The 19,335-nt window shown below is 39.8% G+C and overlaps 2 protein-coding genes across 7 annotated transcripts in view; one reads left to right on the forward strand and one right to left on the reverse strand.

Moving 5' to 3' along the window:
• ccser2a (coiled-coil serine-rich protein 2a) overlaps positions 1–9,033 on the forward strand; it is a 91,896-nt gene extending 82,863 nt beyond the window's left edge. The window contains exons 12-13 of one of the 2 annotated variants that reach the window (XR_008573694.1): positions 8,411–8,503; positions 8,565–9,031. Coding sequence is in view for 1 of the 2 variants with exons in the window: in XM_054799064.1 (XP_054655039.1) it covers positions 8,411–8,424 (14 nt within the window). In the remaining variant the exon portion in view is untranslated. Of the gene's footprint in view, positions 1–8,410 lie in introns of both variants that reach the window. The other variant, XM_054799064.1, reaches the window with a different exon arrangement.
• Positions 1–19,335, reverse strand: part of grid1a (glutamate receptor, ionotropic, delta 1a) — a 342,967-nt gene that overhangs the window by 29,566 nt on the left and 294,066 nt on the right. For 2 of the 5 annotated variants that reach the window (XR_008573689.1, XR_008573690.1), the window contains exon 18: positions 17,483–17,575. The gene's annotated coding sequence lies outside the window, so the exon portion shown is untranslated. Of the gene's footprint in view, positions 1–13,498; positions 13,532–17,400; positions 17,416–17,482; positions 17,576–19,078; positions 19,096–19,335 lie in introns of those variants that run through there. The other 3 variants (XR_008573691.1, XR_008573692.1, XR_008573693.1) reach the window with 3 other exon arrangements.

Here is a 19,335-nt window from a genome sequence, read left to right on the forward strand (position 1 = left end):
ATGTTTTGGTGTAAATGCTCTTAAAGTTACATGATTGACCAGGAAATAGCAAGCTCAAAAGAAGACGGCTTTTTTATGTGGAACAAATGACAGTTTGTGTGGATCTTGTGAATGATTGTGACTGAGCTAGGACTCAGTAATTAAAGTCTACACACGACGGCTTCAGTGATTGAAAAACGAAACTTTTTCGTGCATGAAACCTCTACTTGAGTTGGTAATTTGGCCGCTATATGCAGTCAGATATTGACCAAGGGAGACAAAATGGGTGGCCGCTGGCCGCGTTGGACAGGTGACTGCTATACACAGGGTCTATAACATGTAAATTTGCTGCGGTGGATTTTTCGGTGGCCGCTATAGGCAGGTGGCCGTTCTATAAAGGTGGCCGCTAAGATAGGTTTGACTGTATATATATGTAATCAAATTGTACTTGAAGCATTTTCAAGCACCAAAATGTCTCAGTGAACTAACTAAATGAACATAGAAATGAAAATACAAATACAAGGCAGAAGAAGCATTCTAATTTGAATGTAGTATTCTACATCCACTATGTGTCGGTGTTCGGTGAGACAAGGACCAGACTGGTCGCCAGAACAGGCATTTATCGCAGGTTTAAATGATCTCACACAATAATAGCATAAAAATCATAATAATAACACGGGCTACTGTTGGGGCCATAACCCACGACAAGCTAAAACTCAACTCTGAACCTCGGACGTCACTTCCTGTCCTCAACACATCTGTCCGCCCGCCACTAAGGTCCACTAGGGAACACACTTACTTTGACACAGGAGGAGTTTTATTTATGTCTTAAATGCCTTATTTACTCTTATTATGTCTACTATATTGGGTAATATGAGTGTAAAGCCATTTTAAGTCGCCATTACATTACACTGATGAGACTATAGCCACTGCAGGAAGTACACTGGCCAGAAAAAAACAACAAGGAACTGCTAACGTGTGAGTCTGTTATCTTATTAATGTCTAATATGACTTATTTTCTCTGATTATGTCTACTATATTAGGTGATTCAAATGTAAAGGTGACTCTAGGGGTGTTATTTCATGTCTAGAGGGCTCTAATAATGGCAAAACACATATTAAGAAGACTGTATTTTATTAATATTGAATCTTACTTCACGGAAATTCACTTATCGTAGTCGAGTCCGGAACCAATTAACTGCGATAAACGAGGGATGACTAATGGTTCAAAGTGAAAAGCTTCAATAGAGTTGAGAGGTGTTATTTTATCAGTTCATTTCTATTTGTGGAATCTCAAGTCGATCGTACTGTGACAAGCCCATCTCATGTAGTGGCTCTAACAACAAAGTTGTGGTGTGTCATTTTCCCCAAACATTGACCAAAGTCCTATCCCTACGACCTTAGGGATGTTCCACTTTAGACAGACAGACAACTGCAGACCATGAATACAGTAGTCTGCTGTGCTGCTAATCAATAGAGCGCATGCTACTTCACTGCATGGTCACAGTGCATAAGTGTATTAAAAGATAAGGACAAAGAACAGGCAAGGACATAGCTTTTTTTTTGCTCTCTTTTCTGTCCCTGGACTATTTTCAATGGTTTGAATGCTTTTATTTTCACACGACCATGTGCACCATTCAGTTCACTCCATTGTCAGTCACAAACATCCCTTTTAGCAGTCTTTTTTTTGCTGTTTAGAGGGCATGTAATGATGTACAAGATGCCATCTCCTTGTTACCTCATACGAAGCCCTTTTATGCATTTAATGGCATTTTGTGACATTTATGTGTTTGCACTGCATCATCATAAAGGCTTTTTTATGTATGTTTTTCAAGAGTACAGCCCTGTTATGCACTTTAAAATTGTGTTTGTTGAGGTGTGGCAGTGACCAGCTGAAGTTGTAATGAGAGATTGGAAGCAATAGTTAAGTTGAAAAAAAAGAACCGAAATTCAAATGGACCGCACAGAGAAGACAATTAAAAAGACCTTGTTAAGAAAATATTGTTCAGTAGAATTTTCAGAAACAGAAATAAAGCCGGGTGCTGCATTGCCATGGCGACACTCAAGTGCCTGTTTGTGTTTTTTGATAGAGTGGACTGGTGGATAGTGGAGCTCCAGACAGCCAATCCATTCTCCTGATTAGCCCTCCTCATTAGTCCGTCTCTCTGTTCCTCGTTTCATTCATTTTAATCATTTAGGCCACAGTCGGCACTTCTTTAAAGTGCTGTTCCTGTGCTGTTCCTGTGCTGCAACATCAAATAATATTGCTTCCATGCGTGCTAAATTACTTTTGGTGTAGCGTTAATAAGCCAGGAGTTATGGGAACGTGGTTGCAGCTAATAGAGCCATAGAAACAAAACTGCTGAGTGGCCTTAGAGAAATAAAAGCACAAATAAAGAAATATAGAACACAGTAAATACAGTATATTCTAATGTGTCAGAAGCAGTAATGATGGTATTAGTAAAATGTTGTATTTAATTATTTCCTCAAATGTATATGATTGAAGTTGTTGGAGAAAGAAAATTAAATCATGCAAAATTTTGCATGTGGTTCATGTGAATCAGGGGTGTCCAAAGTTTATCCACCAAGGGCCGCATAATCAAAGTCAAAAAGATGTGGTGGGGCCACTTAAAAAAAAAATATTTTGCAAAAAGGCATTTGTATTATTATTATTTATTAGTATCAACATTTCAGCTTTTTCTCTTTACAATTTGCCTTTTTTGCACTATTTTTCCCATTCACGCCGTTTTTTGTTTGGTTGAATTTTATTTTCTACATTGTAGCACGGGCCAATAAAAAAACAAGCCTCGGCTGCAAATGGCCCCTGGGCCACATTTTGGATACCCCTGGTTTAAGTATTTTCTAATAATATGTACAATATTTTAAAATATTAAATAACAGCAATAATGTCATACAAATTATAGATAATTATTTTTTTGAAATACCAAAATTCACTTTAGATTAAGAACACAGTATATAGAATTTTACTAAACCTATATAATTAAAACACTGTATGTATAGCAATTAAATAAATTAAATTAAAATTAAACTGTAAATTATTGATTTGGTCTATTTTTATTATGATAAATTTTGAGATATTTACATGTTTTTATTACTTTTAATTATCATATTTATTAATTTCTCTGAGACATGACATTTTGTTTTTGTACAGTGTTGTCAGATGATGTATTTGAAAATTCGGCCTCCCATCCATTGTGACGCTGATGACTTACAAATTAATTAGGATCCAATGAAACCTTAAGCTGGAAGACGCGGCGCCATTGAAGAAAGGATGCTGCGCGTTAGCTTATTAACATCCGACACGGTTCACGGCGGGAGCTAATCCAAAGTGACGTTATTACCGAAAGGCAGTGTAAAGGGAAGGCTAATATTATGCCTTGGTGTGTTTAATGGACTTTCAAATGGCAAATGTAATTCCATCTGGTGCACATAATGACTTTGACTTTTATGCGATTGTTCAACAATGTAAGGACGGAAAATGCCTCTCGGCAAATTGGCAGTCCCCTTCAGTAACATGGACAAAGATAGTAAGTTTGTTTCGAAAACGGGTCGTTGCTATTATGATGGTTAGGATGCTTTTATTGACAGGATTGCCTAAAAACTTGTGTTTTTACACAACACGAAGTTATTTGTTGTTGTTTTTTTCTAATCAAACATACATGTGGCATACCGGTGCACCCTATGGATTGTGGTCAAAATGCTTTGGGAGACATGCTAGCAGATATCCTCAAAGACGTTTTGCTTGATGTTGGTCACGTTTTTCGACCAATCTTGCTCAAATTTTGCACACGTGCTTGTCAGTCCCTTACAGGTGTGTATCAAATTTTGTCTTGATTCAGCTAAACACCTAACAGCACAGGCAACATGGTAGGGGTTCCTGTTTTGACAAAGTTTTACCCTTTTGTGTGTAGCGGCCCAGGAGTAGAAGTTATACATTTTGTAGTTGTACATTTAGTTATACTTATATTTAGTTATACATTTTTTTACATGACATCTACATGAGATATTACAAAACCTGGCAGCATGGCTCACGTGGTACAGTAGTCATCTCCCAACTTGAAGGTTGCTGGTTCGATCCTCAGTCCCCCACCTCAGCTGTGACCGTGTCAAAGTATACTTGAGCAGGATACTAAACCCCCAGTGATGCTGCGTCATCGGTTGGTGAATGAAGTAACAGTTGTCAAAGCGCTTTGACTATCTTTAACGTAAAAAAGTGCTGTCAAGAGAAAGTCAATTAACTTTTCTTTCACTCGCTATTAGTAGTTGGGTGAAGTCATTTATTATCAAACAATTGTTTTTGTTTTTGTTTTTTTTTAAGTCAAAATGACAGTAAAAACTACCCAAATGACCCAAAAGGCTTTGGTCTGATAACACACAAGTTGACACACATGGGTTTGAATGGCTGCTAAAGGTAACCATCCTCAGCTGTTATCTGTTTGCTTGGAATCGGTGTGTATGTGTATAAAAGGTCAGCGAGTTTGCGGGCTCCTGACAGATCCCTGCAGTGCTGCACTGACATTGCTAGATTCTGAGTCCTGGAGAATGTAAAAGAATAGATAAAGAGTGTGAGATGGTTGTGGAACTGTATAGAACAGGAAAAAGATATAAAATATACAGTCTATCTAAAGAATTGACAATGTCAGTCAGCAGTGTTCAAACTCAAATTAACAAGTGGAAAACTTTTGAAACCGAGCCACAGTCACGTAGACTGAGAACAACTTCAGCCACAAATGCCAGGAAAAATTGTTCGGTGTGCAAAGAACAACCAAAAAACTTCATCTGACATACAGGAGTCTCTGAAAGAAAGTGGTTTGGCTGTTTCAAGCTGCAAGATGCAATAGGGAGGCACTTGAAGGAAAATGGGCTGCATTGTCGAGTCGCCCAAAGAAAGCCATTCCCAAACCAAGGCCACAAAGCAGCCCACTTACAAAAACGGCAAACAGCAGAGACAGACCCGCTTCTGCCATGGGTAAGATGGAGCCTATCCAAGCTGACTTAGTTTGAGAGGTGGGGTCCATCCTGGACTGGTCGCCAGCCAATCGCAGGGCACATATATAATGACAAAGACATTCTCACCAATGGTCAATTAACCTAACAGGCATGTTTTGGGATGTGCGAGGAACCCGGAGTACCCGGAGAAAACCCACGTATGCACTAGGAGAGCATGCAACCTCCACACACGGATGTTCTAACAGAGATTCAAACCCAGACTGTGGGTTGACGGTGCGGCCAACATGCTAACCGTGCAGCTGCATCAAAGCTTCTGTTGGCCACAAATATAACTAAATGTGACATCTGGAAAGGAATCAACAAGGCCAATGATGAAAGGTACCATTCCTACTGTGAAACACAGACATGGCTCGTTGTTTTTGGGGATGTGTGAGCTACAAAGGCACATGGAACTTGGTCAACATGAGCACAGCATGTTATCAGAAAATACTGGGAGAAAATTTGCATTCATTAGTCTGAAATACACAGTAAATCCACATGCTACAAGATGCAAAACTCTCTGAGGGCACACGTCACACCGGCAATGCTTGATGCTAACGAGGCAGCTAAAGTCACTGCTATCTATGTCGCAATGGTTAAGTTGCCGACTTTTGGCAACACAGCTCATACTCGTGGTTTCAGCACATTGAAGCCCAGTTCCAACTGTGAGGAATAACATATGACATGACAAAGCATTTCCACATCGTGGCCCCACTCGACCTCCACTTTCTCTCATACCGTAGGACGATATGATGGACTATTTCAGTGGTATTGAAACTGTGACTTTTTCATACCGTGGTATACTTTGAATTTGTTAACCAGCCCATGCCTACTTCCAATTCTCTTTCAAGGGCCTAAAACGTAATCATCTTTGCACACAGTTGATCAGGCTGTTGATTTTGGCCTGTGGAAGGTTGCTCCACTTCTCTTCAATGGCTGCGCAAGGTTGCTGGATTTTGGCAAGAACTGGAAGGCGAGGTCGTACAGGCGGTTCCAGAGCACCCTAAACACGCTCAGTGGGTGCCAAGTCCAGTTTGTAAGCTGGCCGTGCAAGAACTGAGATGTTTTCAGCTTCCAGGAATTGTGTACAGATCCTTGCAACATGGGGCCGTGCATTATCATGCTGCAACATGGCCTCGGGATCTCATCACGGTACAAAATTCCCTGAAACTGTTTCCGACAGCTCATGCAGAAATTCTTTTGTTTTGCAAATCTATTGTTGCAACAGCTGTCCGAGTGGCTGGTCTCAGACAATCTTGGAGGTTAAGATGCGAGATGTGGAGGTCCTGAGCTGGTGTGGTTACATGTGGTCTGCGGTTGTGAGGTTGGATGAACTGCCAAATTCTCTGAAACGCCTTTGGAGACTGCTTATGGGAGAGAAATTAATATTGAATTCATGGGCAACAGCTCTGGTGGACATTCCTGCAGTCAGCATGCCTCTGCAGTCACCATCTTGATAAGCCACACCTGTGAGACGGATGGATTATCTCAGCCAAAAAGAAATGCTCCCTAGGACAGATTTAGACACGTTTGTGAACAATATTTGAGAGAAATACGCCTTGTGTGTGCATAAAAAAACTTTTAGCACTTTGAGTTCAGCTCACGAAAGATGGGAGTAGAAACAAAAGTGTTGTGTTTATATTATTGTTGAGCGTATTTCCACTTTCAACTCATTCTCCAGCCTGGACTGTTTACTTCTGATGCTTTTGGTTAATTGAAGAATGAAGGGCCTAACTGGAAACCTTAAATGAAAGTCTAGAAAGTAATTATAATAGGAATGTTGCACGCTGGATGGTATTAACTGGTTAATTATACTCAAATCATATTTGTTGCTGTGAAGAAACGGTTGGTTTTCGGTTGCTGACAATTCAATTATAGATTGACAATTAAAAATGTGATTATAGTGTCTTTCATTACCTCCAGGCCATAACGCAGAAATTGCAGGGTGCGATACAATATACATTTTTCCAATAATATATTTATATATGTATTAAAAATATAAAGTTATAAAAAATATATAAAAAGTACAGGAAAATTAAATAATAAAACACCTAAAAAGATGAAGACCAAACTAGAACATAGAATAAAAAAAAATTGGTAACATATTGCATAATAATACTAATAATACATTATTGTATATACAGTGGTGCCAAAGTTTTTTGTTATTATTTCATCAGACGAAAAGTCCCAAGAGCGAACAAATTTATCGTTGAATTTGCAAAATTGGCCATGACGCTTGTGCGTGTTATTTTTATGGATGCTGTGGGAGACAAAAAGTGAGCAAAAAACTTGAAAAGCAAAACAATAACAACTTTTGTGGGGTTATGTCAAAAGCAAGGCAGAGGCATGTGTGAGTGCTTTTAGATTTTAGATTACCGTAAATTCCAGACTATTCACTGCTAGCGTTTTCGCACGCTTTGAACCTTGTGGATTAAACAATAATGCGGCTAATTTATGACTAAAACAAGTGAGGCCTATATATGTTCAACACATTTTTTCTCTTTCAATTTGGTGAGTGTGGCTTATTTTCAGGTGAGCTCAATAGTCCGGAATATACGGTAAATACACAAGTTAATTTTACAAAGCTGATACTAATGTGAATACATGTAATGTAACACTGCACACTAGGGTGATATTAAACTTCTGCCCTATGGACTAGTATTGGTAAAAAAAAAAGCATATTTAAGCAAATTTTTATTTTGCATTAATTAAGCATTTGCAAGCATAAAATGACAAAATGAACTAAAATACAAATATATACAGTATTTGCATATTAGCTCATTTAAGGTAATCAGAAGATGCTGTGATGATAATAGTGATATCATTCTACACTGGTCACTAGCGTCAGCAATGTTATTGGAATGTTCAGTGAGACACAGAAGCGCCATACTTGATCGCTGGAACAACAGGCTATTAAATTGCTTATTTGTTTGTTATTATGTTTACTACATTGTGTACTACATACAAGTGTATAGGTGGCTATAGGGGTGTTATTTCATGTCCAGAGGGATTTAGAAGGTCATAAACAGGGTTTCTATGATCTAAAAATGTTCCATTTATAAATAAGGAATGCTACTTCACGGACATTCACTTCTGACGATTGTGTCTGGAACCAATTATTCGTAATAAAAGTGGGATTACTGTATGCCTGAAAATAACACACCATCAAGTGGCGCTATGGAAAACTTTCCCTCTTAAGGCCAAAAGAAAGCAACTGATTCCTTCCCGTGTCTGCAATGAAGGCAGTTTCTTTCACGTGTGACAAGAAGAGACAAGTTAGATTTTGCTGGCAGGTGTTGCGTATTGGACCTGCCAAGGCTACATTGATGGGCGGAGGGAGGCCATGTGTGGCTTTGATTGGACGCTGAAGATAAACATCTTAAAGGAGCTGACGACATTATGCTGCTTTTTCTCCACCACAGGTTTGAAGGGGTGACAAAGGTTGCGCATTCGAGTCCACAAATGCAAAACAGGACAATCAGAGCCGGCGACAGAAATACCAATTCATTCAAAGCGTGAGTGACCCCGTGCACAACCTGGCCCTTACTTGAATTTATTATTTGTATTTATTTGCAGCCCCACAATGGCAGTGAGCACGCAGCATCTTGAGAGCGTTTAACAGCGGCTTTAATGAGCATCTGTCCAGATGTCACACAATTACACACAGAGACAATCATGAACTCCAAACAACACAATCACTATCAAATCCTATTTTGTATCACCACATGCGGCGGTCTGATTTGCCTCCATGATGAGGCTTTTATTTAGAAAGACTCAAGAGAATTACAATCACAACTAGTGCAGCAATAACAGTATTTATAGATGGACAAACAGTTTTGTATTTTTTGTATTTTAAGTGTCATCCTACCAATTGTGTCTGTCCTCCCATTTACTGTGTCAAAATGATTGCTGTGAAAAATGTAATTAAAACATAACATTAACGGCAGTTCTGTCAATTTTTCTTATTGATTATAGTCATTAAATATCCATCCATCCATCCATCTTCTACCGCTTATCCGAAGTCGGGTCGCGGGGACAGCAGCCTAAACAGGAAAGCTCAGACTTCCCTCTCCCTGGCTACTTTGGCGTTCCCAGGCCAGTTGAGAAACATAGTCTCTCCAACGTGTGGCCTCCTACTGGTCAACGTGTGGCCTCCTCAGGGAGGCATCCGGGAGGCATCCTCACTAGATGCCCGAGCCACCTCATCTGGCTCCTCTCAATGGGGAGGAGCAGCGGTTCTACTCCAAGTTTCTCCCGGATGACAGTGCTGCTCGCCTTATCTCTAAGGAAGAGCCCAGCCACGCTATGGAGAAATCTCATTTCGGTCGCTTGTACCCGTGATCTTGTCCTTTCGGTCACTACCCAAAGTTCATGACCATAGGTGAGGGTAGGAACCTAGATGAATTGAGAGCTTTACCCTTCGGCTAAGCTCCCTCTTCACCACAATGGACTGATGCAGAATCCTCATCACTCCAGATGTCGCATCAATCCGCCTGTCGATCTCGCGTTCCATCCTTCCCTCACTCGTGAACAAGACATCAAGGTACCTAAACTCCCCCACTTGGTCGCAGGATCTCATCCCCGACCTGGAGATGACACTTTTCCAGGCGAGAACCATGGACATTATTAAATATAGGAAATAATGTTATTTTAAACTGATATGATTATATACTAACAATTATCATAATAATAAAAAGTACTGTAATGCTTTGTACTGTAAGTTTATGTGGTGAAAGTTTCCAATGTAATATTTCATAAATAGTTACAATATACAATCAAACCCACAATTTATTCACACATGAGCCATTTTTTTCATTTTAATTTTTTTAATTTGCTAGGGGAAACAAATAAAACATGTTTTTATTTAGGTAATGAGAATATTTTTTGTAATATTAACATTTTTTTCAAAATATTTTTGATTGTTAAATAAATATAAGGAATAAATATATTAAAGTGATAATAGTAAAATAAAGTATTGTCATGCTTTGCTGGTGGTAAAGTTTATACTGTAGTATTTCCGTGAGCCTTATAAAGGTTTAAAGGTGATTAATTTGTTTCATTTATGTATTTTATTTATTGTTATAATAGTTTTAATGCAGATGTTTATTTTTTTACCGCACATTTCAAGTTAAATGTCAGTCTAATAAGAAATTCCTAACAGGTAGTTTCCCGCCTAGTCATGACAAAATGAGTGTTACAGTTAAAACATGTATGCTGTTCGCGCCTGCCCCCCAACTTGTTTCTGTGTGAGATGTGAGCGAGGATGAAGGCTGTGGACGGCGAGTGGGAGGCGGGAGGTGCCCTGAGGCCGCTCCATAGTGTGGATGTTGATTAAGTGCAGGAGTATTTGGCTAATGAGATCTAAGCTGTCTCCGCTCTCTGAAGTGACGCATGGCGGCCTGCCGTGGGCTACGCGGAGGTAGCTCAGGCTGGTCAGTACAGTACGTGGGTAGACGTCGACACGGACGACACGCTGCTTTCACCTGACGTCTTTCGGCTTGAGCAGGGAGGTCACGGGGAACGTTTATAAATAGCACGCTGTGATTCTACAGGCTTTTTTTTAAACCTAACTTTAATGACCAGATTGACAGAGCGGAGAGAGACGTCTTGCCAGATCACAATCTTTGGATCCGAGCCGAGTCGTTTAGGAGTCAAGCTGTCTGTCAGATGTCCACAATCTTTTTGAATGTTTAACCGGAGACTCAAACTTAAAATATAGTGGACAAAATGAGGAGTTTGACCTTTGATTTGTTCAGCCTTTGAAGAAGTGATTAAAATACAAGTAATCTCTTTTCCTAAAATTTTTAAATACTGTCAAATGCCCCAAATGTGGAACAGTTTGGCGTTCAAATCAATCAAAATGCAGGAAAGAAACTGGCCTCAAAGGTCCAACAATTTAGATTCAAACCATGCATGACATCATTTGTATATGAATCTATCATTGTACAGTATATCCATCCATCCGAGCTCTATCCATCTGTCAGTCCATCCATCTAATCATCCTTCCTGCTATTCATTCATCTGTTCGTCTAGCCATGCAACCCCCATCCATCATCCATCCAACTGTTTGTCTAATCATCATCCAGTTGTCCTTCTTACATCTACTCATCAATCAACTCAACTCAATCAACTCAACTCACACCATCTAACCCCTATTCAACTATCAATCCGTCCATCCAGCCATCCATCCGTTCATTGGCCCATCAATCATCCATTCACCTCACAGTCCGTCCGCCTGTCCATCCTCAGTCTGTCTCCCCATCTGTACGTCCATCTGTCCGTCCAATAAAACCCCCATCATCCTTCCATCCATCAGACAGCCATTTGTCCGTTTACCAGTCTGTCCATCGATTTGTTTGTCTATTTGTCCATCTATCCAAACCCAAACTAGGAATTCAAACTATCATCACATGGGATGTCAGCAAATTTCATGAGATCTCAGCTCAGTGAGCATCTAAAACATTAGTCCCACACATTTTGCTTTTCTTTGGCTTTTTCAGTGTGTGTGTGTGTGTGTGTGTGTGTAAATGTTAATGGGAAAATTCTGACATATTTACTTCATTACTGGACCTAACAAAAAGAGAATAACATTAAAAATGTATATCTCATATGTCCATTTTGTCATCTTATTGAATATATTGTATGTGATGTTACAGTGGTAACCCTTCTGAAGAAGCCTGCAGATGACAGTCAAAACATGTCAAAGTAAAAAAAAAAACATGTATGTATATAAGGAACATAACATATGTTAAAAATGTAGTTAATTTAGTTTCAAGTATAGTTTAAAGTTGAAGTACTTTTATAAAGCATCAAGTGATTAATGAATGGCTCCCATTGCTAAAGGTTATATTTCCAATCATTAACATTCTGCCTAAATTGATTAATAAATGTAGCAATTTGAATGCAATCATCATTTTTAGGCCTAGACCAAGACCAAACGGGTTCTGCAGATGTTTCATCAGCAGGAAGATGCTGTTGACTGCTCAAAGATAAAGTGTGCTCAACTGAAAATGTTTGTTTCCATCAGAGACTTTTCACAAGTCCAATCACGTTCTCCCAGACTGGGACACCTGAATCAGAAGCGTGTTCTTGGATTTAGGTGATGACATGTGAAGGTTTTGCAGACGACCTTGAATTAAAATGGGCTTTTCAGCACTCACCTTTCCGTCTTTTTCCTCTTGAAAGTCTGCAACATTTAGTTATTTTAGCAAAGCAGGCAGAGTTTGGTGGAATATCATTATAGTTCCTAAAATATGTCCGTAAGTCTCTCATTATTGCAGCATTGACTTTTTTAGAAGTGACCACAGTGGGCCTTAAGTACAAAAGTACCTTCAAATTTTGAGCACTCTCCATTCATCCATCCCTCCCTCCACTGAGCAATCCACCCATCATAAATCCATCCATCATCCATTCATCCAACCAACCTGTACCTTTCTATCCATCTGTCGATCCCTCCATCTGTCCGTCCATGCATCCATCTGTCCATAAATGCGTCTGTCCCTTCATCATCCGTCTTGGCATCCAAACATCCATCATTCATAATCCATTTCTTTATCCATCTGTCTATCAGCTATCACCTGTCCGTTTAGCCAATCCCCATTCATTCAATCATCCATTCCGCCCATATCCATCCGTTTGTCCGTCTATCCAGCATCCAACAGTTTATTCACCCATCATCTGTACATCCAGATTTTAGTGATCCACAAGGGAAATTGCTTTGGTGTCTATCCAACACCCATCCGTTATCCCTCCCACCCGTCCATCTATCCATCATTCCAACCCTTGTCAGCCCATCAATCGTCCATCCAGCTGTCCTTCAATCATCATCTGTGCATTCATGAATCCAACCCCTATCAGTCTGTCCATCATTGTTCTGATATTGTTCTGTCCATACAGTTTGTTCATTCCAACTGTCACAACCCGAATTCGTCCATCCATCCATTAATCTCTGTGCATACATCCAACATCCAACATGGAGGACATGAACATGTGCTGACATTATCAGTAAACAAGTGGAATCCTCTCTGTACGTCGTTATCCACTGTGTTTTTTCCAATGGTTCTTTTGTCCAATTCCATTCTAACATGACAGACAATTGAGTGGACCAATAAACATACAAGTGTGTCTAGCACCTTATCATACCACTGACAATGCTAGGCTAACAAAAGGGTTGACAATGACCGTACAAAATGGGAACTACAGTAAATGGGTGCTATGGAGAGAAACAACTTTTCACCTTTAAAGCAATGACCAGTTTAGTATTGCCAGTGTTTTTACACCACGTGAGGAATCGCATTCATTCAACCCGCCCGTGTACTCAGCAGATGTAACAACAAGGGAGGGCTTGAAGCCTTTTCTTTCTGCCCGGCTGCCACGGCATTGCGTGTCGTCGTGCAACGGATGCCACTTGGAATTGAGGTTCGGTCGCCTCCTCCTCCTCCTCCTCCTCCTCCTCTCCCTTCTGTCCTCCGTCCTCACCAGCTTGTCTGAGGACAGGACGGGCTGACTTACCCCGGTCACAGCTTGACACGTCGGACTGGGGACTGCTTGGACGGAAAGACATAATGTGAAAACTGAACTGTGTGTGCTGTTGTGACATATGTGTGTGTCCGCTTCATTGCTACATTTGGGCTTTGTCCTTCCTGTGGAGTCAGAGATTAATATTCAAGCGACAGCGCTGTCTGCCTGACACCATTACTCATCCGACATCTGCCGCTTTGCCACTACAAGGCCTAACAGCGCTACCCAGAGTGGGACCAATTATTTCCTATACAACTTCTGCCTCCTCCAACACAATTCATCAAAAACTGCAAGACAAATATTGTGTCTGAGAAATTGCTTGTGTGTGAAATAAGAGAACGTCTGATTAGCAAATCGGACATACTCCATAATGGAAAATAGTTGTTTCTTTACTAGAGGAAGCTGCTCACATTCTCCCTGGAACCATTTCTATGAAGCGAACGTTGGCGTATGTTCTCCAGCGCCTGTAGTTATATAAGATGCTTATCGCTTATTTTTGGAGCATTAGGCCCGATGCTGCGGCACATACTGTCAGCAGCAATTTCATAAGGTACGCTTGTTGATGATCACGCCTACAAAGTTGGGATATGAATGTTGTCGGACACTGCAGAGAAGCTTCTGTGTGTTTATAACTGAGCTTGAAGCATCATGCTGGATAAAAGGGGAGTACTTTTTCTGTCTATTAGCACAAAAAAAATGTAACCACCTTTTGGTGGATGTTAATACAAAATCTCTGAATATACATCACTGTTCCCAACATCGAAATCTCATGTGCCCTTGATCACTTGCAGGTAAATCACCTGTGCATGAACTGTAAATTGTTGCAGAGTGCAGTCCTTACCGATTGACCAATATTGCATTAAAGGTCCGCTATTATGCAAAAGTGACTTTTTAATGATGTCCTAACAGTACAGTCGCCCCTCCCTGGGTATATCGCGGCTTGAACACCGCACCCTCATTCTACTGCTTTTTTTTTTAAATGAATAAATTACTACATGATTGCTGTTATTAGTTTTAAAACAGCATTTTTAAGCAAATGGTACGTATTTGTGGCCTAAATTAAGCATTTTTAAGCATAAGAATGGCTAAATGAACAAAAATACAAATATAAGGCATTCAAAAGACGTGATATGAAATTGAATGCAGTATCTGTAACTTGTTGTGTGCGCCTTTAAGAAGCAGAGCTTGGGAAGTGACATGTGTGCTGGCTAGAGTTGACTGTTAGCTGAGTGCTAGCAGCAGGTTAGCAGTGTCGAGAGTGTCCGACAGCAGCTCCTGCGTGAATGTTCACTGCATGTGTTCTCTGCTTGTTCATACAGCAATTGAAGTGCATAACCACAAACAGTGGCAGTACAAGAGTACTCTACACTAGTCTCTAGGTGTCAGTAACATTACATTGCTGAGACAATAGCCACCAGGAAGTACACTGCCAACATGTGAGTCTATCTTGTCTCATTTATGTCTAACATGGCTCTTATGATATCTTCAATATTTGGTAATACAAGTGTAAAGGTGACTATAGGGGTGTTATTTCATGTCAACAGAGCTGTAATAATAATGATGAAAACAGTATTTAGAAGGTCATAAACAGGTTTTCTTAGCTCTAATTACGAAAATATTCCATTTATTAATATTGAATCCTACTTTGTGGAAATTTACTTATTGCGGTTGGATCTGGAACCAATTAATGAGGGGAGACTGTAATTTGTCTCGAGCCTTTTGATGAGCACTAAATGTGTGAAAAATATATCATCTCCCTAACTTGTTTGCTCCACTTTTGAGAGAAGAAGCAATCAAATGCTCGCTTTTGAAGTTGCAGCTTTGGTACATGATAGAGCAGAACATGATACCGCCTCGGACCCGCCTCAAGCTAGATTAGCCGGCCCCATGTATACGCACGCCAAAATGAAAAAGCCTCGCTACACATCTTAGAATAAAATCTTTTCTCAAGCTCGAACAAATATCCGTCAGTTAGCTACAGAAGTGGGAGCTGTAACTTTTTTTTCTTCAACAGCTACCCTACAATTGCGCTGCTAAAATGTGACTGTGTTTGTTCCATCCTATTGCTTTGGACAACTGCAGAGTTACAATGAATATGTAAAAAGTGGACAGCGTGCACAATAGCGCTTCTTCGAGTCGCGTATTCTGTCGTAGACAAGCTTGGACAAACCCGACTCATTAGCATTAAAGCTACAGACACACAAAACAGCATATTCCAAATAGGGCTTGCTAAAAGTGCAATTAAGCTGTCTAAATTCCAGCATCAAGGCTAGCTTTTGAACAACACACTTTCAACACACTATTGTGGTACCTCTGAGACTTATTTCAAATTGTTAAAAAAATAGTACTTAGATAGTTATGTATTATCACAAGGGCATTGACATTCCAGTGCTGACCATTCTGCTCCTATCAGAATCAATATCTGAATTTAAATTGCAAGGTGATTTTGATCCTTCTAGATCATGGTATTATGGCTGTGTCATTACTGTCAGAGTGAACTTCAACTTAGAATGAACTTTTAATGTATTATTTGTTTGTTTTTGTATTTTTAGCTGTTGAAAATACGCTGGGACGTTTACATCTGATACCCAAGTTGTTGTACTGGGCGAGGTAAATGGCTGAGTGACTGGGTGGGGCAGGAATGCTGGTTTTGTACACTTGAAGCGCCAATAAAAAGTGCCAATAAAAAAAATACAATATGGGGCCTTTTAGCAGGGAATTAACTCCACATTTTAATCCATCTGAGAGTGTTTATATGCCATGGTAGGTGCTTCTGTTTTGGTTAGCAACGACACTCGTTTGTGTCTGTTGAGGTGATTTAGGGTGATAATATTTTGACTACTGAAAACCAGGACACATATCTATAACCTAAGACACAAATTCCGACATTCAACATGCTTTATTATGACTAAAATAATATACTGTATCCTTGTTAAGTTTCAACTGTGCAAAAATAACTTTAAAATCTCTGGAATGAAATAAGGATAGAAATGATCGTCTCTTCTGTTTTAGAAAAAGCAGCCTGTAAGAAAATGATGGCTCTCTTTTCAAGTCTTACTGGACAAATAAGTCATGACAAAATATGAAATAATAGTAGTTATATTAGCAAATCTCACATCTGCAGGGGATTATGTCGCATGCAGCAGAGTGCCCTAATGGCCAATTTAATGACCAAAAAAAAAGAAAAACAATGAAAACCTGAACCTTTTCATCACTTTATCAAAAAAACAGGACATCCAGGAGAGGACGTGAAAGCAGGACACCCGAGGTAATTACAGTACTTCAGCTTTTGAGGGATTCTGAATTATAAAAGTCTTAAAGCGTCAAGACTGACTTCCAAATCCTGTAAACCAAGATGTGTCAGTCAAAAAATACAGCCAGGCTATTGCATGATGTTTACAGCGGGAGAGCCTTCAGAATACGACATAGCAGACATACTCTGCTGCAATGCGCTGCAATCATCATCGCCAAATACAACTTTTTATTCCATGTTTGTGCTTCGTTTTTACACTTTCTCTTGTTTTGATGTCCTTTTGCTACTGTAATTATCCAGCACCCCCAGCAAGATTGGGGTGTTGAAAAAAAGCTGCACGCTGTGTTATCATTAAAGGTGCACCACATAGTTGCTGGTCAAGTGTTTATACATCTCACTCCAGCAAATGCTTCACAGTACAATAGAACCAACTGGCTAGCTAAACCTGACCGAGCAGCAAAGCACACAAAGTATTTAAAGGATGACAATATTAACAATGACAATAAAACAAAGCATGAATAGTAAGACATGTAAGGAAATGATTTTTCAGCATTGTTCACTTCCTGATGACGACCAAGCTTACATAACGGCGTATGTGACGACACAGTGTGTGGATGATGATAATAACGAGCGTCAGCATATGAAATGACCTATCTGCGTACGACAGAAGATGTTTTAGCGTTCAAGCGTTCATTCGAGGCCAAAAATAGGAAGTACATACCTGGCACATCCAAGATGGCTGCCATCCATCCCCCTTATTGCTGGTTGATGCTAAAGCAGGGGTGTCCAAACTTTTTCCACCAAGGGCCACATGCTGAAAAATGAAAGGATGCAAGGGACACTTTGATATATGCTAAAATGCATCACAGCTTTGTAATGTAGGTAAAAAGGGGTAATATTAGGATGAACTTTGCTCTTTGCTCTTTTTTTTCCCAACTTTTTCTGCTGTTGTTTTTTTAAATTTTCCAAATATTTCAACATTCTTCTTAATCTTTGTAAATTTTCTTTTCATGATGTTTTGACTTGATTCCCATAATATTAGAACTTTTTCCCCAACATAATTGTCCAAAAACGACAATTTATTTTGTTTTGTTTGTTTCTCATAATATAATGACTTAATAAAATAGCATATTTTTTCTTTAATATTTCAATTCTATGCTACTAAAATGATATTTTTCCTTATAACATTATGACTTCATTCTCGTAAAATTGCGACTTTTTTTTCTCTTAATGTTTTGACTTTATTCTCATGAAATTACACTTTTTCCATTTCTGTTGCTGTTTTTTTTCCCTCAGGGCATTCAATTGATTGCAACTGGACTGTTCAGGTTGTCTTAGAAGAGGTTTCACCTCTCATCTAAACAGACTTTATCACTTCATGCACAAAGACCAGGTGGGACACACACCAGTCAGACTAGATAGGACAGCTCTAGTCTGAGAGCTCGTTGCAAGACCCAATCTATTCATCCATTCAATGGTTGGCTCTTTAGTCGTGTCAAATGATGATTGTTAGGATACACTAGAGTGGGGCCTATGCCTGCTGGCGACGGTCGTTTGGGTGGCATCACCTTCGTTAGCATCCCATTCAAATGTAATGATGGTCATGGACCCACCTGAAACCGAGGTGGCTGTGCCTTGTAATTTGTTAGAGGCTAATTGACTGACTGTTTTGTTTTGGTTCGCAAATGAGCTAAACGATTTGATGTCCAGGGAGAAATACCGTAAGCTAGGTGCCTTGGTGGAGGCCAACATGTTGCCATGTTTACATCTTTCTGAAGCATTTGGAAAGCAAAACACAAACACAGAGCAGCGAGACAGAAGCGTCTCTCTGAATATTACAGGGAGAGAGAAACAGAAAAGGAGCGAGGCGTGGAAGATATTAGAATTCTGCCGACTGCCCGCCTCGTGTCTGGTGCTCGCCGCAGCAGAGGCCATAAAACTTTCATGGCTCTGTCAGGATGCTGTGTTTCTGCTGGATTATTTATCAAGTAGCGTGAACTTGTTTATTACACACATAATGTTACTCAGGTATGTTGGCTCTCAAGCCAGCTGGGGGAAAAGCAGGGATGAAAACATGTGGAATAGAAGTTTTAATGAGGATACTGATCCCCCTTTTCCAAAATGGAATTGAGGAAGGTGCTTCGAAACAACAAACAAGCACGCTGTAGGTCATTGTCAGTTGACTCCAGCTGTGAGGACATTGTTTTCAACTCACAAGAAAGTAACACTCTAATTAATTCTAATTAATTAGTCCTAATTAATCCCTTTATGAGAGCGGGAGAGGTCAGCAACCACAGGGGTGACTTCTTCCAGGTCCACCTCGCACCCAGAATCCTAATGAAATGATGGCGTTACTAAAACAATCCTGATTAAAAGTTTGATTTCAACACCATGATCTGAGAAATCTGTCACGAGGTAGCAAGACAGCACGGCGGGCGGTGCTGGAGAGAGTGGGACATAATTTCCTCGTTGGAGGCAACAAGGTTAAAAAGATGCATAATTTATTAGCAAAGCACTAATTCATCTTAACTTAAATAACATTGTGTTATACCTGTAATCTCTCAGGGGCCTCAT

This window comes from Dunckerocampus dactyliophorus, chromosome 14 (assembly GCF_027744805.1).
Source record: "Dunckerocampus dactyliophorus isolate RoL2022-P2 chromosome 14, RoL_Ddac_1.1, whole genome shotgun sequence".
NCBI lineage: Eukaryota > Metazoa > Chordata > Actinopteri > Syngnathiformes > Syngnathidae > Dunckerocampus > Dunckerocampus dactyliophorus.